The following is a 25,025-nucleotide window of genomic DNA, read 5'->3' on the forward strand; positions in this document are numbered from 1 at the left end:
AATCAATCAATCAAACTTTATTTATATAGTGCCAAATCATAACAAAAGTTATCTCATGACACTTTACATGTAGAGCTGGTCGAAACCAGACTCTCAAGCCAATTTACAGAAACCAACAGTATCCTCCAGGAGTAACTTATAGGAGGAATTCTCAGTGAGAGTCCGACTGACTGGACTGGAGCCACATTTACTTCTGTATCAGGGAGGAGATATGAACCGAAAACAAATGGAGATGCGGGATTAACTGGAGGAGCATCTTCTTCTATAAATGAAGATCCTCTGATGAGGTGGAGAAGCCGGGCCCTCATGGACCCCAGACTTACCAAAGACATGGTTCAGAAACTCTGTTTAGTGGGAACACCAGTTCCATCTAAAAGAGGATTCTCTAAGACAGGACTAATATTATCACTTGTCTTCCTTAACTCAACTTTACCAAAGGATCAGAAGGAGAGGCAGTCGAACCCACAAAGGATGACACTGCTTTATTATTTCACAAATAATGTCTTTAATTTTGTTCACGCTTATTGTTTACACTTTGTTGTTGTTTACATTATTCTGATGTGGATTTGAGTCAAAGAGCTGAGCTCCTGTTTGTAAAGTAGTTCAGGTGTAAAAACACCGGGTAGTGTAGGATCATTTAACATTCACATTTTTGTCATTAATTTTTATTGTAGTTTTATTTATATTTTTCAGAGGTGTCCACAGTATTCCCATTCATTACTCAGGTAGAAGTATAGATACTAGGGTTTAAAAAGACTTCTGTAAAAGTTGAAGTATCAACTCAAGCTTTTTAGTCAAGTAAAAGTGTAAAAGTAATAAAACTACTTAAAGTATGAAAGTAAATGCCCTGAATGTCACCAGACATCAAGGAATCATGTTCATTTCAAATACTGATATCACTAACAGTAGTAGTCCAGTCAGAATATTCACATTTGAAAAGGTTAGTGGCAGCCCGCAAATAATGTTTATCTTGTCATTTTGAGTTTTGGCCTGATGCTCCACCCATTGCCTATCTCCCAATCACAAAGTCAGTAGTGTTGCAGCATCCAGGTTGGCAGTTCCCACTGAGCTGCATCTGGAACATTTCTGATCACAAATGTCTGATGTTAATAAACCTAAAAGGCCTCTTATTATTCCCAAACTGGGGCGCCATTAAGAGGGGGGGGGGGGGGTAAAACATGACAAATTCATGGGGCCCAGCATTCCTGGGGGGACCATACAGCAGTGGAGTGGGCCCAGAGTGTTAGGGGAATAGTAAAGTGTCTTCAGTTTCATTTTCACTGTGCACCGCTCCGACAATCATGGACCAACACCAGTACTTAAATAGAAGTAGTATCCCCTTTGAAACCACGTCCTTGTTGACCTCCACTAGTTTAACTTTACATGCTGTGGCAGGTTGAGGTTCTGTAACATCACTGTTTTGTGAAAGTGGTGCATTAGAACACACTTCTTTACTCTAAGGACAAAAAAACACAGCTTTCAGTCTGGTGTTTGTCTTCACATCTGGACTCTATGGCGCCAGATCTGGAGGTTTTTAAGGTTAATGTTCTTGTCAAAAGAAGTTGGTGCTGCTGGTTCAGACACTATGTTTCTTCTTCTCATCTAATGTAACGTTGATGATTCATATCTGTGCTGATGATAGGAGAAAGCAGGGGATGACCATAATCTTTTTTGCACATCTTTAACACTCAAACTGTTTTGGTGTGTTATGACACTGATTTTTTTCTACTAGTCTCTGGAGCTTGACTTTTTGACCAGTTGTTCAGTTGTTGTCCTTTGTGGAAATGTTTGACACATTCATGTTTGGTACATTGTGAACCTATGATAAAAGATCTGTCACAAAATCTGTACTAGTAAGGTTTCTCTCCAGTATGAGTCCATTGGTGACACTTGTAAGAGTTGGAAAACCAGAGTATCTTTGCGCACTTATCACTTGGATACATCAACTTCTTCTGGTGAACATGACGGCAAAAAAATAACACAGATAAGGCTCTGAAAGCCTTCCCACAGTGGTCAAAAGTTTTATGGTCTTTCTCCTCTGTGGGTGCGTAGGTGTCTCTTAAGCCCATTCATTTGGGTGAAAGTCTTCCCACACTGGCCACAGTGATAGGGTCTTTTTCCGCTGTGGATGCGTAGGTGTGTGTTAAGGTTACTCATGTGGGTGAACGTCTTCCCACACTGGTCACAATAATATGGTCTTTCTCCTCTGTGAATGCGTAGGTGTGTTTTAAGGTTATTCATGTCAGTGAAAGTCTTCCCACACTGGTCACAGCAATATGGTCTTTCTCCTCTGTGGATGCGTAGGTGTATCCTAAGTTTATTCATTTGGATAAAAGTCTTCCCACACTGGTCGCACTCATATGGTCTTTTGCCACTATGGATGGCTCGGTGTGTCTTAAGGTGATGCATGAGGGTGAAAGTCTTTCCGCACTGGTCACACTCATATGGTCTTTCTCCACTGTGGATGCATAGGTGTATCTTAAGGTCATTCATGCGGGTGAAAGTCTTCCCACATTGGTAACAGTCATATGGTCTTCCTCCAGTGTGGATGCGTTGGTGTGTCTTAAGGGTACATAGGTGGGCGAAAGTCTTCCCACACTGGTCACAGTTAAACGGTCTTTCTCCTCTGTGGATGCGTTGGTGTGTCTTAAGGTTACATAGGTGGGTGAAAGTCTTCCCACACTGGTAACAGCCATATGGTCTTATTCCACTGTGGAGGCGGAGGTGTATTTTAAGGCTTTTCATATGGGTGAAAGTCTTCCCACACTGCTCACAGCCATATGGTCTTTCTCCAGTGTGGATGTGTTGGTGGATTTTAAGTCCACCCTTTCTGGTGAAAGTCTTCCCACACTGGTCACACTCATATGTTTTTTCTCCGCTATGGGTGCGTAGGTGTCTCTTAAGGTTACCCATTTGGGTGAACGTCTTCCCACACTGATCACACCCATGTGGTCTTTCTCCACTGTGGATGCGTTGGTGTGTCTTAAGGTTATTCATTCTGGTGAAAGTCTTCCCGCACTGGTTACATTCATATGGTCTTTCTCCACTGTGGATGCATAGATGTCTCTTAAGGTCACTGATTCTGGTGAAAGTCTTTGCACACTGGTCACAGGTGGGACCTCCATCCATGTTTGCTGGAATCAGGTGATCTTCGCCAGATACAGCTTTTAGGTTTCTCTTAAACTCCACCTTTTGCTTCTTTCTACATGAAAACAAAGAAAAAGAAGAGGTGGTCACTGAAATGCAATGGAATGTAACAGAACACATCTCTTCACAACCAGATTAGGCAGATAGACAAAATTAACTAGTTAGGTAATCAACAAGGCATTTTCAAAACAACCAGTATTTGATGGTTTCTCCTTAACAGATTTGTTTCCTGTATGAGACCAGAAAATAACAGAGATATTGAAAGATGTTGAAAAATGTCAGGTTCTCTCCAGTGTTGGCAGATTCTTTAAATAGTGACAGACTCACAAAACACTCCAAAAACTTATTTAGTTTGGTCATATTATAATTATATATTATTATTATTAGGGCCCAAGTGCTGAGAATTGGCTGCCAAGGCCCTATGGTATATGAAATGTGTTCTATTATTATTATTATTATTATTATTATTATTATTATTATTATTATTATTATTTTATAGTTTTGTAGGAGTTTTGAGGGCCTGAATATGCGAGAAAACGCAATACTCTTATTCTACAAGTGAAAATTGATGCAGATTCAATAATGCACTAATGAGTTCATGAAACAATTTCTTGTTTCATGACAAAACCTCAGAACTCATCGCACCGCCATGATCATATGAGGTCATGTAAGGTCACCAACTTGAATGGACTGAATCATCAACTTGTTAAGGCTATTGGGTATTGCCCAATATCACAATATATTCAGGAAATATCAGTTATTTAGGTATAAACATTTCACCCAGGTTGTAAGAACTAACAAAATTAAATTATGTTCAGCTTTTGAAAATAACAGAGGATGATCTTTTGCAGTACAGGCGCTTACACATATCACTCATAGGGAGAGTTACCACCATTAAAAATGAGGGTTTTACCTAAAGTTAATTATCTGTTTTCAGTGGTACCCATCAAACCATCCTCTAGTTAGTTCAAGTCACTGGACTCACACTTAACTAAATTTCTTTAGAAAAACAAACCATCATGTATTAGTTTAAAAACTTTACAACAAACCAAAGACAGGGGTGGTTTAGACCTTCCCAACTTTGGCCAATATTTCCTTGCCAATAAGCTGCAGTATGTCTCCAAATGGTTCAAACCTAGTTATCTAGATGAGCCATGGCTAGATATAAAGCAAGCACTCTGTGAGGATCTAGTAATCTGTGATTTACCATTCATCAGTTCAACGATTAAACATTATAAATGTTGAAAGTGTAAACATCAGCTCCACTCTGACAACTTGGTGGGAATTTCTTAAAATAAACAAATGTTCACTGATTCCATGTAAGCTGACACCAATCTGGAACAACTCTGACATCCTACAACATAAAAAAATGAAAAACTTTACTCAATGGAAGAACAAAGGAATAAAACATTTAGAAAATATCATATGACACGTTTCCACTATGTGGTATCGGCTCAACTCGACTTGGCCTTTTTGCATTTCCATTACGAAAAAGGACCTGGAATCTGGTAAAAGGTACTAGTTTTTTGGTATCACCTCTGCCGAGGTTCCAGGACTGGGGACCAGATACTAAAACGTGATGTGTAAACACTGCAGACCACTGATTGGTCAGAGAGTTGTCTCTGTGACCCACCGTTTTACAAAAAACAGATGCAGAAGTTGACAGTAGCGGTAGGTTAATCCACATGATGACAGCCCGAAAACTACACCATGGTTTGTCAAGGAGGTTCAGACATAAAAATTCAGCATGAATTTGATGAGACAACACGCAACGAAAAAGTTTATCAGCAACTCTCTGAGCAGACAACACAGAAGTAACGTGCCACATTGCTATGACATCCAGGTACTGTAAAGTCGGTAGTATCCTGTAATGGAAACGTCATATGGTGCCACTATGGTGCCACTAGAGCTTATTCCGACACTGACAAAGATGGAAACGAAGGGAATTTTATCCATAATTTTTCTATGTTTTACTTAGTTTTGTAAGCACACAATACAGTTTCAGTTATAGTTTTTTCTTTTAATTATAGTTTTTATTTATTTCAGTTAACGAAAATGTTTTTTCAATTCTAATTTTCGTCATTTTGTTAGTTTTCGTTAACAATAATAACCTTGATCTTTCCAATGTGTTTTTACGCAGCAGGCTGTGCGTGCGTGCCTGGGGGCTGCTGCTGCTTCTCTGGGCTAAAAATCAGGCATTTCACCCAGAGTAGGCGTGGTTCACATTCTTGGACCGTTTGTGGACCGCGTAGCACCGTGCCCAGGCTTGCCTTCCTGCCCGCGCTGGTTCTTCATGATGGGAAACAGCAGGCTGGGGGAGGCGACTCTATGGATGGCATGCAGTTGTCAGTAGGGGTGTGAATTAGCAAGAATCTGGCAATACGATACAAATCACAATACTAGGATCATGATATGACATATCACAATATATCATGATACTGTTAAAAAGGCAATTTTTTGGTTGTTTCTTTTTTTAAATGATTATTTCCTTGAAGAATTGAAGTGCACTCAAAATATGCACAAAAACTAAACTCATTTTTATTTGATCACAACAGGATCTGATGCTGTATCACTAAATTTTACCGTTAAAACTTAAATGACGTTTTACACACATTACAGTTTCAGATCTTGCTCAAATGTTTATATTCTATTAGTTCATGACTAACATCATAACATTATTTTTGTTCAGTCCCAACAAAAGAACAAACATCTGCCTCTCAGACAGTAAAAAAGTGCTTTTAGGATGTGTCAAATAACTATTATTAAATTTAGTGTTAAATAATAATAAATAAAATATAAACAACAAAGAAAAACTAAAAACTGAAATGAACTTCCACAATACCTGCATTTGAATAAATACCTAAAAATATTGATACAGTACTTTTTAATACTGATACAGTATTGTGAAATGAAATATCACAATATATTGCAGAACCGATATTTCCTAACTGCCCTAGTTGTCAGAGCCCACACCGTCCATCAGGCCAGGGCTGGGGCTGCCTCCCTACAGAGGTGATCACAGGGCTCTACCCCCTCCGCTGAGCCGGGAACACAACCATGAAACAGCCTCAATGGGCTAGAGGACATGTGAAGGCTTGTTTTCACTTTAACAGGCTGAATAAAAAGGATTAACATTCAAACGTGAGTCATTTGATGAATGCATGTTTTCAGGGATTTAGTTTTCCTCTTCCTGCTTTGTGGAAACTATTTACATTTCACAGATATGTTGAAAATAAGTGTTTAAGAGCGACTTGCTCGCAATGAACCATAAATCTTTTCCCCCTCTAATAGGCTACTTATTCAGATTACTCCCAACACATGCAGATTATACCCATTTACATCACAAACAAACACAAAAGAGCTGTTATTTTTATCACATAACATTGTGTTTAATAAAGTTGTAGAAAAATAAACCCTATCAGTGAGCTCTCTCAGCTCCATAGTTCTAACCTGCTGCCTGTGTTTCTCTTCTCCGCTGCCGGTTTCCCACTCACTCCCCCTCCCTCCCACCACAGTTTTCTCCTGTGCTGTTCTATCCAGTCGGACTGTGGAACACTTCACTCTGCCGTGGGACTCTCCTCCACCTGGTTGTGGGTCTGCTGCCTGGGGCTATCTCCGGACTAATGCTGCTCCATGTTCAACTCCTCCGTCTCCAACTGCTCAAACTCAACACTCGCTCCATTCCATCATGTAAATCCACCTGAAAACAATACGGGCTCCTACGCAGACCTCTTTCTATCCACAGAGGGTCACGGAGACACTTTATTTCCACACAACCTGTGGGCTCTGACTCCATTCCATCCTTCTGGTCTGTCGGACTCTCCGTCGCAGCTTGTAAACGTCATCAGAGAACACGAGAGATGTGTCGTTCACGAACGACTCGAGTCTTTTGAACGGCTGTTACACGTGAACGTTAAAAACCGATTCGCAGTTGTGAGCCGTTCTTATATTTAAATTGTCCACGCTGTCTCCATGTGTCACCTGTGTCCCACTGAGTCTGGGTTGTCCACGCTGCCTTCACGTGAACGACTGTTGACATCTCCGAGAATGACTTTTCCGCCCCACACCTTATTCACTTGAACGCATCTATATGCGCAGCTAACTTAGGGGAGGAGTTCTCAGAGAGAGTCCGACTGACTGGACTGGAGCCACATTTACTTCTGTATCAGGAGGAGGAGATATGAACGACTGAAAACAAATGGAGATGCGGGATTAACTGGAGGAGCATCTTCTTCTATAAATGAAGATCCTCTGATGAGGTGGAAAAGCCGGGCCCTCGTGGACCCCAGCCTCACCGAAGACATGGTTCAGAAACTCTGTTTAGTGGGAACATCAGTTCCATCTGAAATAGGATTCTCTAAGACAGGACTAATATTATCACTTGTCTTCCTTAACTCAGATTTACCAAAGAATAAGAAGGAGAGGCAGGAGAACCCACAAAGGATGACACTGCTGTATCAGAAATAATGTCTTTAATTTTGTTCACACTTATTGTTTACACTTTGTTGTTGTTGTTTACATTATTCTGATGTGGATTCGAGTCAAGGAGCTGAGCTCCTGTTTGTAAAGTAGTTCAGGTGTACACACACCAGATAGGATAGTACCATTTAACATTCACATTTTTATCATTCATCTTTTACTATAGTTTTATATATATGTGTGTGTGTGTGTGTGTGTGTGTGTGTGCGTGCGTGCGTGCGTGCGTGCGTGTGTGTCAGTGGCGGCTGCTCGTCTTTCAGACAGGGGAAGCTCATTGTTGGCTTACATTTAAAAAAAAAAAAAAAAAAAAAAAAAAGTCACGTTATTTAAACATACATTCGGCCCTCCGTTCCTTTTTAAGAAAGTGCTCAGTGACCTTATCGTACCAAGTAGGCGTCTTTTTACAGGGACTGGACCAGTGTCCTCTGAATGGCCATCAGAGCTGGGCTGCTTAGATTGCCTTGGCCCATTGTGTTGTGGGTATAAGACTTCAGCCTTTTTAAACGAGATCCTCCTTTCACTCCGACCTAGCCGACAGTTTGATTGATTTAACTATCTACAAAACGATATTAAACTCGACAAGAAATGATTAAATTATGTAACTGAAACAAGAAAACGCTGAAATTATGTTAAATTGAAACAAGGAAGTACAATGAGTGTGTTTTATTTACAGAGCAAGAAATGAACGAGTAATTTCGTAGTGGTCTCTCTCTCCATTTCACAGCAGAATGCGCAGCGGTATTTGACTGCACTGTGTCAGTGAAGGAGTAGAACTCAAAATAGCTGTCAATCAAACGGGATTCAGCCTTTCGACTGATCCTCCAATCAGCACGTGGGATTCTGGCGTCCAGCCCGGCCGAGCTCCGCCCACAGCTCCATTCACCCCCAGAGAGGCCCGGCGTCCGGGGGCGGGACAGCATCGTGGCATTTATCCAATAACCGTCCAGTTTTGAGGCAATGTAAAAACCTGTTCCACTCAGTCCCATTGAAGCCCATAGACGCCCGTCGTCTACGGACAAATGCACTGAGCAGAGATCGAATGAGAAAACAGCGCAACGGGAATGGATGAGAAGTAAGCAACATCGCATCCGCTGATTTGTGATAAAGCTGATTCTGAACAAACTCATCTGTGAGATGAACGTGTTCTAATACATTTGTAGTCAATAAAATGTCAACACAACCGAACATATTTAACCATTTAATTTTCGTAATTTTAGGGGAAGCCGGGTTTCCCTTGCAGTCTATGAGAAGTCGCCACTGGTGTATATATATATATATATATATATATATATACATACAGGGTGGGGAAGCAAAATTATTTTATTGAAAATCATGAGAATTTAAATCTTCAAATCATATTCTACTGCATTTGTAACGGTCTTGTTGCCTACCTCAAGTTCAATTGCCATTTTTCTCATGGATTTGGTTGGATCCTTTAGGATTTTGGATTTGAGAGCTTTAATAAAAGCTTTGGTACGTTTTTTGTCGCTTCCTCCACTTCCAGACTTTCTCGTAATAGTTTTGCTCACACTCATTCTCTTCTTTACATTATAAACAGTCTTTATGGACACTCCAACTATTTTTGAAATCTCCTTTGGTGTGACGAGTGCATTCAGCAAATCACACACTCTTTGACGTTTGCTTTCCTGATTACTCATATGGCCAAAAGTTTCTGAAAAGGTATGGATAATAGTGTTAGGTATGATTATGACATCAATATATGTTTGGTTTCAAAACAATTGACGTAGTGCCTGCTGAGAAAAAACAACTAAATGTTCATTGTAAATTTTGCTTCCCCACCCTGTATATCTTTTATATACATATATTTATATTGTCATGACCTGGTTCAGAGCCATAACAAAACAACCACACACAACAAGTACAGTTAGCCAAAACATGTATTATAAGTGATAAGTACTGATGGGCAAATGATACCAAGGCTTTAGAGCTTGTGTCACTCTACCTGAAGCAGAGTGATTCGAAACACTGTGTCGGAGCTTGTATCAAAACACCAGTGGCATGTGACCAATGACGTTTGAAGCTTCGAGCGTCATTGCTGCATCACTTCGCGCTTCATTGCTTCAAACTGTTTCGAAGCTTTTCATAAACTCATAGTCTTTCAGTGAGTTTCATTGGCTCAGTGTTTCAATGCATTCTGAGCCAAACAACATTTAACCTTTCATATCATTTAGATTTATTCTTTGGGTTAATCTGGAATGAATGAATGAATGAATGAATGAATGTTTATTTCAGTTAAATACAAGATACAAAACACACACATATAAAAAAGACAACAAAACAAAACACCTACATATTAAAAAAGAAACAAACAAGCATAAAATTAACACATTTTGTAACTGAAAAAGGAAGAAGCTGAAGCCGGAGGCTTATTTCTGCTTCTCCTATTTACACCCTTAGTCCATTGTCCACACCTTAAGTTGTAACAGATAAATACTTAAACTTAAATTATACTACATTCAGTGTAATAAGTTATTTTGTAAACATATTACTTTCATAGCCCTTCATAATTTGACCAATTAAATTCTTTTTGAAACTCAACAGTGAGCTACACAATTTCACTTCATCCTTCAATTCGTTCCATAGCTTGACACCAATAACTGAAACACTGTGATATTTAACGTTTGTTCTTACTTTACACTTTTCAAACACAAACATCCCTCTTAAATTATAATGTCCTTTTCTTAACTTAAAGATTTTCTGAATACAAAAAGGAAGGTTTTTACTTTTAACGTGAAACATAAATTCCATTGTTTTTAAATATACATTATTATTATTTTTTTTTTTCCTTTTAATAAAGATTTTAGTTGTACTTATGTGTAATGATGGTGTAATCATTATTTGGTATGAATAAACACAACATTTGAATGACCATGCAGTCTTTTCTGAACTTTAATTGCTGACATAGGATTGAAACAGTGTCAGTGCTTCAGTCATGCGCTTTGAGGTTGCTATCGCTTCAGTTGTCCACCAGATATCACCTTCACTGAAACCTTTAAGCTTTGACTCTTTTTCAGCACAATTGTTAGGAAAGCCTCAGTGCTTCATGAGGCGTCACCTGCCCACCACTATTGATAAGAGAAAGCAAAACAATCCAACCAAAACACAAGAACCAAAACTGAAATCATACCTGGCCAGATGACAAACAACTCAAAGCAGAAAAGAACAAAGGTCTGGGCTGTTCTGCTGCACAGCCCAAAATAAGCAGGAAAGAGGCAGAGGTTCTCAGGCTTTATAGCCAACGCCCCAGGTGACAGGAGACAGAGCACCTGCAGACGCAAGAGCAATTACAAAAAAAACTAAGAAAAAGAAAGACTGGGTTGTGACAATATATTTTTCTTATGTAATTTTTTTTTTTTTTCTGTACTGTTAAAATGGGGGGGGGGGCTTATTTAGGGAAAATGTTCAGATTCAACTTTAGCCCTGATTTTCTGATGCAGCAAGATGTTCTAAGCACTCCTTTGTAATTTTTTTAAAAATTTTCATCCAAAACCCCACCCCTCCACGCCGAAAATTACTTTTTCAACCCTGAAAATGTGGGGTTTTTGGCAACTTTCAAACCTTCTTCACTTCTGATAAAGTACATTGTAACAATCTGTTCATGCTGGGCCCTTAAATGTTTTTTGTGAGACATGTCATGTCTTCAGAGTGCTTTGCACTATGAAAGGTGTAGTGTCAAGGTCAAATTATAGGTCAAAGATCACCCAAATGGTCAACAATGCTTATTTCATGGAATTAAGCTGTTAATATGGGTTCTTCAAAAATGTTGGGCTCAGGTTCTCTCCTCAGAACACATCTACTGACCACAAACAACTTCCATTAAATAAGAAACATTAAACAGAACTATTTACTCAATGTATTATCCATATAGACATGTCCAAAATAACAAACGGTAGTTTCACATGACTTTGCAGTTTGCATGTATATGTCCTGTTGTGGGTGGTGCAGTGGATAGCACTGGTGCCTCACTGACAGAAGGTCCTGGGTTTGATTCCAACACCAGTCGATGGGGGTGGGACCTTTCTGTGTGGAGTTTGCATGTTCTCCCCGGGTACTCCAGCTTCCTCCCACCATCCAAACACATGCACCATTAGGTTAATTGGTTAATCTAAATTGCCCATAAGGGTGAATGTGAGAGTGATTGTTTGTCTCTATATGTTCAGCCCTGTGATGAACTGGCGAAATGTCCAGGGTGTACCCTGTCTTCGCCTGTAAGTAGCTGGGATAGGCTCCAAACAACCGAGTGAGGATAAAGCAGGTTCAGAAAATGAAAGAATATTCCGTTGCAGTACTTGTAGCTCCAAGACAATGGGCTGTAATGTAGTGTTAGTGATGGGTGGTGCAGTGGATAGCACTGATATCTCACAGACAGAAGGTCCTGGGTTCAATTCCAACACCAGTTGACAGGGGTGGGACCTTTCTGTGTGAAGTTTGCATTTTCTCTTCAGGTACTCTGGCTCCTCCCACCATCCAAAGACATGCACTGATATGGGTTAATCTAAATTGCCCATAAATGTGAATGTGAGAGTGATTGTTTGTCTCTATATGTTCAGTCTGTGATGAACTGGCGAAATGTCCAGGGTGTACCCCGCCTTTGCCTGTAAGTAGCTGGGATAGGCTCCAAGTGACCTACTGAGGATTCAGGGTGAGGGTTCAGAAAATGAATGAATGAATGAGGTGTTGGTGATTCCCGCCAAAATGTGTGCTAGTGTTTCCCGCCACACTAATGGCGGCAAATTCAAATGGAATGTGCATGTTGCAATATTTTGTCTCTAATGTGACTTTGAAAGGGCCAAAGGCCCTGGGGGGATCCCACCAGGAAACCAGAGGGAAGAGAACTGAGGACATATTTGATGAAATGTCAGAATGGTATGAATATTTGAAAAAACTAGGCATTTTGGTGACCTTTAACCTACAACATGACCTTGACATTAGACTTTTCATAGTACAAAGTACTCTAACGATACAATATGGCACTGACAAGATCATTAAATGGCCCATCATGAACATATTTATACATTGCACTGGACAAAAGAGTAAAGAAACTGTGAAAGTTGCGATCTTCATGCAAACTCCTCATAGAGAGGTCCCACCCCCATCAACAGGTGTTAGAATTGAACTCAGGACCTTCTGTCTGTGAGGCACCAGTGCTAACCACTGCACCACTGTGTCAGCCACAACAGGACATATACATGTAAATCTCAAAGTCATGTGAAACTACGATTTGTTATTTTTGACATGTCTATATGGATAATACATTGAGTAAATAGTTCTGTTTAATGTGTCTTATTGAATGGAAGTTGTTTGTGGTCAATAGATGTGTTATGAGGAGAGAACCTGAGCCCAACATTTGGAAGAACCCACATTAAAGCTATACCTACCGATGTGGCATTTCTCACAGCACTTAGTAAAAGTCTGAACATGAACAACCCACCTCCCTCCAAAGCCCCGCCCACTTTCCTCTGCCTGAGCTCTGAGGTTCCCCTCCTCTCTCCTCCTCTCACCTGATGCGCGCGGAGGAAGCAGAGGCAGAGGTCCGGTCTGCTTCGGTGTGTCCGTGGACCCCTCCCTCAGTAATCAGATACATCATGCACCTGCCGCGGGCCCGCAGCCCCTGTTCCATCAGTAGACCCTGAATTTAAGGGTCTGGTCTGTGCAGTACTGGGTCAGTGTCTTCACTGCACCACGGAGATGAGATGCCCAGGCGACGGGTGCACACACTGTGCACGTGTGGCCTCTGCAAATTTTCCGTGGACATTTGAGGTTTCATAGTCCATACATTTATCATCCTACATAATCCTACACTGTGTGACACCATGTACATGTACCTGTATGAGTCCCACGGTCATAAAAGCTGAGCTTTGTGCAGACCTGTTTAGTCCAGTACACCAGACTTCCGGACTTTTATCTCCATCCTTCATTCATCGGACTCCTGTTTGTTCCCCTTAGTTGTTGTTTCTGTTAAGAACTCCATTTTTTCCCTTCCACATGTGCATTTCAGTTCTATTCATCCACATCCTAGACAGTAGACTGTGGTCAGCAGGGCCGGACTGAGACTCATTTTCAGCCCTGGAGTTTCATGCCTCAGACCGGCCCACTTTAGATCACGACCGATTATTATTAAAATCATGCAATTATAACCTTACATGTTACCTTACATCGATGCTATTGAAAACTTTTGGTACAGTGATATTAGGGGTTTGATGAGGATGATAAGAAAAAAATATGTGTATCCTGTGACTGAGGGCAAGCAAAGCAATCAAAGCTAACAACAGACTCCTCTTCATCTGTGTCATTTCTGACTAGTGGTTCAAGGTTGTGCTGCTGAGCTGCTCCTCTGTCATCAGTAGACTCTGCTCTCCCTTTCACACTTCCTCCAGTTTCTATAGACTCGCCTGCACCTGGATCACAATAAAAAATAATATCTACAGACATTTTGACTTACTGAACTAATTAAGATATTTACATTGGCAAAATATGCAGGCTTATTTGATATTACTTTATGCTATTGCCTTTCAGTTGTGGGCTTTGTGTATTTACTGTCTCACTTTTAATAATAAAAAATAAAATAGGTCAGGACTATGGTTTGGGTATAGAAAGTGGTTTTAGTGGAACTAATGCTTGTTCACACAGTCTGTTCCAACAGCTCACCTTTTCCTTCCATCCTGACAGGAACAATCCCCTCATCACTACTGGCTCCTGGCTCTGCTTCTGACACTAAAGCACAGTTTAAAAATGGTCATAATTCTCAGCACAAATCTTCTATTTTCAAAGCCTTGGTGTCAGTTTCATTCATGTAGTGCTGAATCCTGGAGCATCTCAGAGCACCTTTCATATTGAACAGGCCTACACCATACTCTTCATTGTAGCCTATTTATTCTAATAATCTTCCCTCTCTGAGCAGTCCTACCTGCCCACTCTGGACTTGTGTGCTCATGGCTGGTGTCTGCTGCTGGATGTTCTTTCTGACTCTGAGGAGCTACAAGACAAAGTTTCCCAGTTATGGGGCGTCGTATCATACTATTATTTAAATTACATAACGTTATGTTACACACCACAATGCCACACAATTCATTGACTCGATAATTAACTAACTTGAAAGGTGGTTTACCCGGTTCATCGTCTTTATTAGTTGTTTCCAACCGGAGGTCATTTTTGTGAAAAAGTTGCAGATTTTGTCACATTTGGCTGCGTTTGCTTCCAGAGCTTTCCTCTTTTTAATTCTTGCCTTCTCCACACCACCCTTGTTCTTTCTTTTATCCATGTTTCAAACAGCAAACACAGCTGACCATCCACAGCCTACAGAGCACAGATGGTATATGCTCCACAGCTACAGTACAGAGCTACTAACCGTATGCAAGGACATGTTACGCCAGGTCACGGTGTGTCCGCAAAAAAAACAGGAAGAAAACAAACAGTTTGCTAGTAGAGGGGGTGTGGTCCAGGAACAGCAGCTGCAGATTACGTGATCAACTCAGTGCTATGACTGAACACTGGCCCCAAAAAATAAATAAATAAAATATTAAATGCATATTTAAAGTGAACTCCGGCCCTCGCGGCCCAAATATTTTACCGGCCCACCGGGAATTGTCCCGGTCCTCCCGATTAGCCAGTCCGGGCCTGGTGGTCAGTGACAGGAGAAGCAGCAAGTGAAGCGTCAGATTCAGAGGGACACATATTGGATGCGGGGACGGCGATAATGGATTGGATGCTGGACGGCAGTAATGGATGACTGACAGGAGGCTCAGCCAGGTTTGGCCAATTATTTCATTCGGACCAAATAAAATGACTGGTCAGAATTTTATCAGAAATATATGAGAATTAAACATTTTTGAGTTTCAATACCTGGTGGATTTCTTTTACATTTTTGCTTGACACACACTTATTAGGAGCATTTTAAGATGACAAAAGAAAAGTGTAAAACTGCCACATCATACAGTATAGCTTTAACAGCTTAATTCCATGAAGTATGCATTTTGGACCATTTGGGTGACCTTTGACCTATAATTTGACCTTGACAATTATAGGCCTTTTGTAGTGCAAAGCACTCTGAAGACATGACATGCCTCACAAAAAAACATTTAAGGGCCCAGCGTGAGCAGATTGTTACATTGTACTTCATCAGAAGTGAAGAAGGTTTGAAAGTTGCCAAAAACCCCACATTTTCAGGGTTGAAAAAGTAATTTTCAGGGTGGAGGGGGGGTTTCTGGATGAAAATTTAAAAAACAATTACAAAGGATAGCTTAGAAAATGTTGTTGCATCAGAAAATCAGGGCTAATGTGGTATTTGATATTAAGCCCCCCCCCCAGTTAAAATCCATCCATCCATTCATTATCTTCCGCTTCTTCCGGGGCCGGGTTGCGGTGGTAACAGTCTAAGTAGGGATGCCCAGACTTCCCTCTCCCTAGACACCTCTTCCAGCTCTTCCGGGGGGACCCAGAGGCATTCCCAGGCCAGCCGAGAGACATAGTCTCTCTAACGTGTCCTGGGTCTTCCCCGAGGCCTCCTCCCGGTGGGACATGCCCGGAATACCTCCCCAGGGAGGCGTCCAGGAGGCATCCAAAACAGATGCCCGAGCCACCTCAGCTGGCCCCTCTCGATGTGGAGGAGCAGCGGCTCTACTCCGAGCTCCTCCCTGGTGACTGAGCTCCTCACCCTATCCCTAAGGTGCGCCCAGTCACCCTACGGAGGAAACTCATTTCGACTGCTTGTATCTGGGATCTTGTCCTTTCGGTCATGACCCAAAGCTCATGACCATAGGTGAGGGTAGGAACGTAGATTGACCAGTAAATCGAGAGCTTCGCCTCTCGGCTCAGCTCCTTCTTTACCACAACCAACCGGTACAGCGACTGCATCACTGCAGACGCTGCACCGATCCGTCTGTCAATCTCACGCTCCATCCTTCCCTCACTCGTGAACAAGACCCCGAGATACTTGTACTTGAGATATCTCGGGATCTCAGTTAAAATGTTCTTGTGGAAAATGTACAGTAAAGTTCTTTTGCATGTAACCCATGTAGTTTTTTTTTATTGTGCCACAAAGTTTTTTTGGTGAGGGAAAATTCTAAACAGTGATTCGTACTCCAAGCAGGTGTCCTGGAGCTCAAATGAATCCCCAGTGGTGGGGGTCAGAGGGGACATGTAGTTACCCCTCTGAAACATGAGGAGGTAAAGACAGGGGTCATGTGACTGAAAACAAGAACAGACTGGAATTTTATCAAACAAGGTGGAAAGGCCACTCATTTCACATCAGTTCATAACTTTCTTCCTTCCTTTCATTTCTTCCAACATTTTTAAATATGTGAGGTCAGTGTTCCAGGAATGGATGACAGGAAGAAAGAAAGAGATATGGCATGAACACAAATTACATGAGTGGCCTTTCCATCTGTAAAGACATGGTCAATGGTCAACACTGGTCCAGTGGTAAGGTTATGGGATTCAAAAATGAAAAATTCTGACAATTTTTTAATTTGCTGAAAAAGTGTCTGGGATTGGTAAAATTGTTGTACAGACGCATTTCATTGCGTTTTTAAAATGTTTAGCCATTGGTCATTTACACCTCCAGTCATCATGTGACTGAGCTGTTTTACATGCTTCAAAACTTGAATTTATGACAATGTTCCAAGTTTTCTCCAAAAGTGATTCATGTTACAAATAATGGCTGTCCAGAGTCATTTCAAAGTATTTCCAGCATTAATTCCAATATCATCAACTGATAAACTGGTCACTGATCAAGAGGTAAGGCTGTAGTATGTACTTCAAAAACTGCTATGTTTAATATGTTTCAAATGTTCCAGATTTAATGTTGCAGATTGACTCAAAAAGCACTCTGGATTTCTCAAAATGACCATCCAGAGTCATTTCAAGGTATTTTAAACATTTATTCAAACAGTTATCAATGCAATGCAGTGGTCAAAAGGTAAGGCTTTAGTTTCTGGAGTCCACCACCCAAAGTAGAGTTAAAACCTTCAAAATGAGCTTCAACAGCTCAGTGTAGTAGAAGGTTTGCAGGGTAACTTCAGGATCCTGGTTCAAATCTCATACTTGACTGCAGTTTTGTAGACGCACACACTTCTCTGCAGTTACCGACTGTAAAGCCAAACCAAATTTTAATTCAAATTCGTTATTTTTATAAATATTTATACAAAAACCTAATGTCTTATTTTCCTTTTTATATTTTCATTTTCACTCGTTTTGTGTTTTTTTTTTTTTTTTTTTTTTTTTGTCTTTTTCTCTGCAGTTGCTTGTTGTATGTTGCTGCTGTCCCTCTCCTTCCTCAGGGCACATTGTGGAGCACACAGTGATGTCACATGACCTCAAAGGGCTGATCTTTAAGTGGTAAATATGGTGAAAGCGTGCCTTCAAGAAGTCAAAGGTCATTTCTATCTTGGCCCTTGTCTTGGTATGGGCATGACTGTAGGTCTGCTGTGCTTCCTGTGGGTCTGTGTATGGTGTCAGGAGAAAAGGCTGGTAGGTAGACCCCCTGACCCCCCAGAAACACACCAGACAATTCACCTTCAATACGCAACCTCATCATGACAACGTTAGAAATACAATAACATACTGGAAACAGATATGATTTAAGAAGTGGTTCTCAACAGAGGTTGTGTGGCTCACCTTGTGATAGGCGCTGACAGATCTCATATATATGAGCCTAGTCAAGCGGTAACGGATTAAAAAAAATTGCTGTTCAAATGGGTATACTGTTTCAACTAAATAACCCAAAGTAACTTACAAAACATATTTTGATGCATATTTATCAGTACTTTGATATGGCAAGAATAATGATTTACTTAAATTATGATTTTGTGGTTAAAAAACAAAGGCAAAATAAGCCCGGTAACGGATAAAAAAAAAGCACCTTTTTTTTTTTTTTTACTTACACAAATGGCTAAAATGCCCTGTTCCCAACAAAACTTCACACAAAATACAATTAAATATGTTAACTAATATGTGTTTCTATGACACCAGTTAGTGTTGTAGTGTTGTGCCATAATTAAAATTTCATTCGGGGCAAAAGAAAGTAACGGATCAAATTGTCCACTGAGTAACAGATCAAAACAGACTATAGCCTCAAAAGTACAGAGTATTGTGTTGGAAGAAAACAAACAGATAAGTTTCCAGTTACAACTTTATTATATACAACAAAGCTAATACAAGAAACAGGTAAAGCTGAGAACCTTAATGTTATTTTTTTTTATCATTGTTAACAAAATTTTACAGTTTGTGCATTTTGAACTTAAATCTCACTGATCATATCCACAGGAGGGAACTTAAACAGTCAATCAGATAAAGTCAGACAGAGAAGCCTCCACCCAATTCTCTACCTCATTTGGTAGGAGTGTGAAACAAATAAAGCCAATAAAACCACTACTTCCTATAGGTACCTAAAAGGCCATGAAATCATGTCACAGAATAAATCATATAGGTATTCTTGTGAGGACATTTTTAAGAAAACTGGATAAAAAAAATTCTAGATAATTCAGTTGAACCAAAATTTCTGTTGGGCATGCGTCCAATGTTTTTGATACATATACCTAATAAATTCTAAAGAGGGAATAAATTTGACTAATTTTGATTCACCCTGTTCTTCATCAGTACATAAGTTGGTGTTTGTTACCTCTGCCAAGGAATGGCAGAGGTTATGTTTTCATCGGGGTCTGTCTGTTAGCAAGATAACTCAAAAAGTTATGGACAGATTTGGATGAAATTTTCAGGAAATGTTGAGACTGGCACACGGAACAAATGATTAAATTTTGGTGGTGATTGGGGGGGTGGGGGGCTGATCTGCCTTGGTGGAAGTCTGCGCTCTCTGAGTGCTTTTCCAGTTCATATTTGTGGACACTTGGTTCACTTAAATGTTATGTGACCATGTGCTCAGGATGGCTTGGTACAATATTTAGTGTAAGTAAGATTGTTGTCCGTCATGGATTAAAGAAAAAGACATGAAAAGTTCACATAGTTATCTTTAATATATAAAAAATTTGTATTAGCTACCTTAAAGTGTGTACAATTACCTTTACTTTCTATAATTTTCACTATCCAGTTCCAAGTAAAACAATCAAAAACTTTAAAAAACAGTAATTGATAATGAATGAATAAATGAATGAATAAATGATAATGGATCAAATGCCTAAAATCCCCAAGTCCCAAACTTTACACGCAATAAAAATTTAATTTTGGAAAAGGTAGTGTAAAAATCTGACCACAGCATGTTGGATACACATAATAAAAACTAAAATATGGAACAAAGAACTTCGTACATTTTATTTTTCAAATTTTTTCAATATTTCCAAAAAATGAGAAAATTGCAATTCTGAGATATGCTCTCACCAAGTACATTCACCGTCTTCATTTGGCTGGAACTTTTTTGTCAACAGGAATTTCAAAAATTAGACAAAATTTGCTTTAAAAAATCAGCTATAATAGAGTATTGGGGGACAATTTAAATTTTTTTACCACACGTGTATACCTATCCTTGACCAGCCAAAAAAATGTGCCTAAATCCCCTGCAATATTCTCCTGTTGGTATTTACTCTGCCAAGTCACAAGTGTATGACTGGGGATTAAGGCAAATTATTGGGAGGCATTACCCAAACGTTTAGCTGTGTTGTTCATTCCATGAATGCACAATCCTTATGAATCATGAGGAGATGAGATGAGATAAGACAACATAAGACAACATAAGATAACATAAGATAACATACGATAACATAAGATAACATAACATAACATAACATAACATAACATAACATAACATAAGAGGAACTTAATTTATCCCAAACGGAAATTGAATTAAGTCAGTGAGTTCATCTATTTATCAGAGTTCTACAGTCTGATGGAGGTACATTTACACAATTTCACTCGCATCTGCACTCAATTTCACTTACACTTTCAACTGATTCATAATCAGAGTACAACTATGTTTTCAGAGATGTTAATTAACTATTTGGATTGTAATTGTGATGGTTTCAGTGGAGCAGTGAGTGTGTATTTTGTGCACTGCTTACTCATTCAGGTGGTCTGCAATACTTTGCCACATTTTCTCTCGTTTTATAACTGTGGCGGTGTTGCCTTTCTTTTTGATGTGGTTCTTTACCTCCTTGTAAGCCTCCATGAGGATTTCTGCCTCCGATGGGGAAAAGTACGCCACCCTAGTTGCCACTGTGAATCGGTGAATCCGTGATCAATGGGAGGGCCTATTTGAGGAAGCTGCATGTGCGCTTTGATCCAGGACTGTTTTCACCTGCTTGATGAATCCGTGCCTGCTCATCCTAGCTCGGTCTTTGTGCAACCAGTTAAGGCTGGAAAGTCTTGTTTTGGATTTGTTGAACCCAGCTCAGTCATTCATCCTACTTTTGTGCAACAGGCCCCTGCTCAACAGTCATTCTGTCTTAACCATATTATGTTCATCATGTTGTTTATAACTGATGCAAAACCACATGAATTCAGGACTCTGACACCTTCAACAAGTGGTGTTCTTCAGGTTGTGCAACAGGTAATTCACACATGAACAGTTGGTGAAAAAAAAACAAAAAAAGAGTACAACATCTCGGGGGGCTGAACTTAAACTGCAAAGAACAATTGTAGAAACAATTGTGAAACACACAACAAGTGATGTGTCGGTCGCGAACAAATCAAGTCCAAGAGCCGGCTCCTGTTGTTGAGAACCAATTATTTTTTTCTCGTTTTTTTTTCTGTTAAAGGCGAATGTCATTGGTCAAGATGTGTGAGAAGGGGTTAAATACACACAGCATGCGGAACACAACAAAGTAGCACATGAACAGGAGGGAGGGAGACAGAGGTTGCAGAGACACTACATGCGCTACAAACGGTAAGAAAAATGAGTGACAGAAAACGCACTGAGCTGGTGGGAGTCCAACTGTTCAGTCTACCTGTGTCTTACACAAGATGGCATGTAGACTGTGTATTGTAGCAACATCCGTCCCCTCAGAGAGAATCTTCTCCAAAACAGGGCAGATCATAACAGAAAGGAGAAACAGGGTCAACCCCTAAAAGCTGAGGCACTTGATTTTTTTTTAAACTGTTGCCTGGATGCTGCTTTTTCTTTTTGTTTTGCACTGGACTGGGGTCCACCAGGGCCCGGCTTTTCCACCACATGAATGCATATGTGCATTTATAGGAACAAAATGCTCCCCCAGTTAATCCCACATATCCACCTTCTTCAGTTGCTCCTCCTGGATACAGCAGTAAATGTCTCCAGTCCAGTCAGTCTAACTGTCACTGATAACTCCTCCCCTAAATTAGCTGCGCACATTGCTGCGTTCAAATGAATTGGGTGTGCTGCGGACAACTCAAACTCAGAGACGTCATTAGTCGTTTAGGTGAAGGCAGCATGGACAATTCATACTCATGTGGCACACAGGTGAAGCATGAAGGCAGTGTGGGCAATTTGAATATAAGAACGCCACGCAAACGAACGGCTCACAATGAATTGGTTCTTATCGTTCGCTTAAAAGAGCCGTTCAAAAGTCTGGAGTCATCCGCGAACGTCACATCTGTCGTGCCTAGCTGAGCGAGCCAGGACGGATAAAATCACCCAGAATACTTGACAACATCTGAATACGGACATAAAATTGTGCCTAGTAGATAGCTGGGTAATGTTTCTATTCATTTGGCGAGTTTGGTGGCGATCGATAGTGTGAAGGCTGAGGAAAACCCGTACAAACGCCCTCCTTTGCTGCAACATTGATGGGACATCAATCGGACAAATGCGCGCCAGACACAGAAGGTCCATTATAGTAGGATTATTATATTATAATATATTTTTTGCAGCAGTTCATTGTGGTATTAAATAAATCCATTTAAATAATACACATCTAATATAATGTATGTTTTTATATTAGTAATTCATGCATGGGTTCTCTCCGGGTACTCCGGCTTCCTCCCACCATCCAAACACATGCACTGATAGGTTAATTAGTTAATCTAAATTGCCCATTAGTGTGAATGTGAGAGTGACTGTTTGTCTCTATATGTCAGCCCTGTGATGAACTGGCAAAATGTACAGGGTGTACCCCGCCTTCGCCCGTAAGTAGCTGGAATAGGCTCTAAGCGACCCCTGTGACCCTAGTGAGGATAAAGCGGGTTCAGAAAATGAATGAATGAATAATTCATTTTACTCAATACATATAATTTGGTAATGAATTTAAGCAACAAAAAAATCTGAGGAGCCACTTGGGAGCTGAAAGAGCCAAAAGAATCAGCTCTCTACAAAGAGCTGGAATTTCCGTCACTAATCACAACAACAAGTGACTGATTAAATGTCTGCAAAGTCCATAAGTAGCAGTATGTTCAGATTTTGTCCTTTGTGGAAATTTTTGACACATTCTTGTTTGGTACATTGTAAACCTGTGATAAAACATCTGTCACAAAATATGCTCTAGTAAAGTTTCTCTCCAGCATAGGTCCATTGGTGACACTTGTAAGTTAGATGACCACTTATCACACGGATACATCAACTTCTTGCAGTGAACATGATAGTAAGAAAATAATGCACAAGGCTCTAAAAGCCTTCTCACACCAGTCACAGTTTTATGATTTTTCTCCTCTGTGGGAGCGTAGGTGTGCCTGAAGTCCATTCAATTGGGGGAAAGTTTTCCCACACTTGTCACAGTAATATGGTCTTTCTCCACTGTGGATACGTATGTGTACCCTAAGACTATTCATGTGGGCGAAAGTCTTTCCACATTGTTCACAGTGATATGGTCTTTGTCCACTGTGGATGCGTAAGTGTGCCTGAAGCCCATTCATCTGTGTGAAAGCCCTCCCACACTGTTCACAGTGATATGGTCTTTGTCCACTGTGGATGCGTAGGTGTGACTTAAGGTTACTCATCTCGGTGAAAGCCTTCCCACACTGGTCACAGCCATATGGTCTTTCTCCACTGTGGATGAGTTGGTGTTTCTTAAGTTGACTCTTTTGGGTGAAAGTCTTCCCACACTGGTCACACTCATGTGGCCTTTCTCCACTGTGGATGCGTAGGTGTTTCTTTAAGTTATTCCTGAGAGTAAAAGTCTTCCCACACTGGTCACACTCATATGGTCTTTCTCCACTGTGGCTGCGTAGGTGTCTATTAAAATCAGTCGTGCGGGTGAAAGACTTCCCACAGTGGTAACAGTCATACGGTTTTTCTCCAGAATGCGAGTGTTCATGTGTCTTAAGGTCAATGAGCCGAGTGAAAGACTTTTCACATTGTTGACAGCCATATGGTCTATCTCCGCTGTGGATGCGTAGATGTGTTGTAAGCGTAGATGCATGGCGGAAAGTCTTCCCACACTGGTCACAGGCATGTGGTCTTTCTCCAGTGTGGGTGCGTTGGTGGATTTTAAGCAAATCCTTTCTGATGAAAGCCTTTCCACACTGGTCGCAGCCATATGGTTTTTCTCCAGCGTGGGTGCGTTGGTGGACTTTAAGGTCACTCTTTCTGATGTATGTCTTCCCACACTGGTCACAAGCATATGGTCTTTCTCCACTATGGATAAGTAGGTGCGTCTTAAGGCTATCCTTTACAGTGAAAGTCTTCCCACACTGGTCACACTTATATGGTCTTTCTCCGCTATGGACACATAGGTGTGTCTTAAGGTTATCCCTTTGGGTGAAAGTCTTCCCACACTGGTCACAGGTGGACCCTCCATCCATGTTTGCTGGAATCAGGTGATCTTCGCCAGATACAACTTTTAGGTTTCACTTTAAGTCCACCCTTGGCTTCTTTCTATATCAGAACACAAAGAAAAAGAAGTGGTGGTCACTGAAATGCAATGGACTGTAACAGAATAAACACATCTCTTCAGGATCAGATTAAGAAGACAGACAAAATTAAGTAGTTAGGTAATCAACAGGATATTTTCAAAACCAATATTTGATGGTTTCTCCTTAAGAGATGTGTTTCCTGTATGAGACCAGAAAATAACAAATAATGACAGAGAAATTGAAAGATGTTGAAAAATGTCAGGTTCTCTCCAGTGTTGGCAGATTCTATAAATAGTTACAGAATCACAAAACACTGCAAAAACATGTTTAGTTTGGTCACTGAAAGTAAAGTCAGAGCAATTCAAGGTATTATTAGGGCCCAAGGGCTGAGCAAAGGCCCTACTGTTGGTAAAATGTTTTCTAATATTATTATTATTATTATTATTATTATTATTATTATTATTATTATTATTATTATTATTATTATTATTACGCTGATGGGTAGTGTGACATCACAAAACCCTTTGGTGCCCAAACCCCTGCTGCTAATGTAAACAGCAATGGCTGTAGTCCAGGAACTGGTCACTTTTTTCACAGTGACATACTACTTTGCTGACCCAAAGTCGGTTGAAAGAGATCTTATCTCTTAAAACTCATATAAAGTTATA

At 40.4% G+C, this 25,025-nt stretch overlaps 2 protein-coding genes across 5 annotated transcripts in view; both read right to left on the reverse strand.

The window, feature by feature from the left end:
• Positions 1-852: 852 nt before the first annotated feature.
• LOC115436295 (zinc finger protein 239-like) overlaps positions 853-25,025 on the reverse strand; it is a 304,587-nt gene continuing 280,414 nt past the window's right edge. The window contains exon 2 of the mRNA XM_030159131.1: positions 853-3,202. Coding sequence (XP_030014991.1) covers positions 2,023-3,129 — 1,107 coding nt within the window. The 5' untranslated portion in view covers positions 3,130-3,202 and the 3' untranslated portion in view covers positions 853-2,022. The remainder of the gene's footprint in view (positions 3,203-25,025) is intronic.
• Positions 22,710-25,025, reverse strand: part of LOC115436289 (zinc finger protein 569-like) — a 237,241-nt gene continuing 234,925 nt past the window's right edge. For 3 of the 4 annotated variants that reach the window (XM_030159102.1, XM_030159101.1, XM_030159103.1), the window contains one exon: positions 22,710-24,256. In XM_030159102.1, coding sequence (XP_030014962.1) covers positions 23,200-24,256 — 1,057 coding nt within the window. In that variant the 3' untranslated portion in view covers positions 22,710-23,199. Of the gene's footprint in view, positions 24,380-25,025 lie in introns of all 4 variants that reach the window. The other variant, XM_030159104.1, reaches the window with a different exon arrangement.

This window comes from Sphaeramia orbicularis, chromosome 16, assembly GCF_902148855.1.
Source record: "Sphaeramia orbicularis chromosome 16, fSphaOr1.1, whole genome shotgun sequence".
Lineage (NCBI taxonomy): Eukaryota > Metazoa > Chordata > Actinopteri > Kurtiformes > Apogonidae > Sphaeramia > Sphaeramia orbicularis.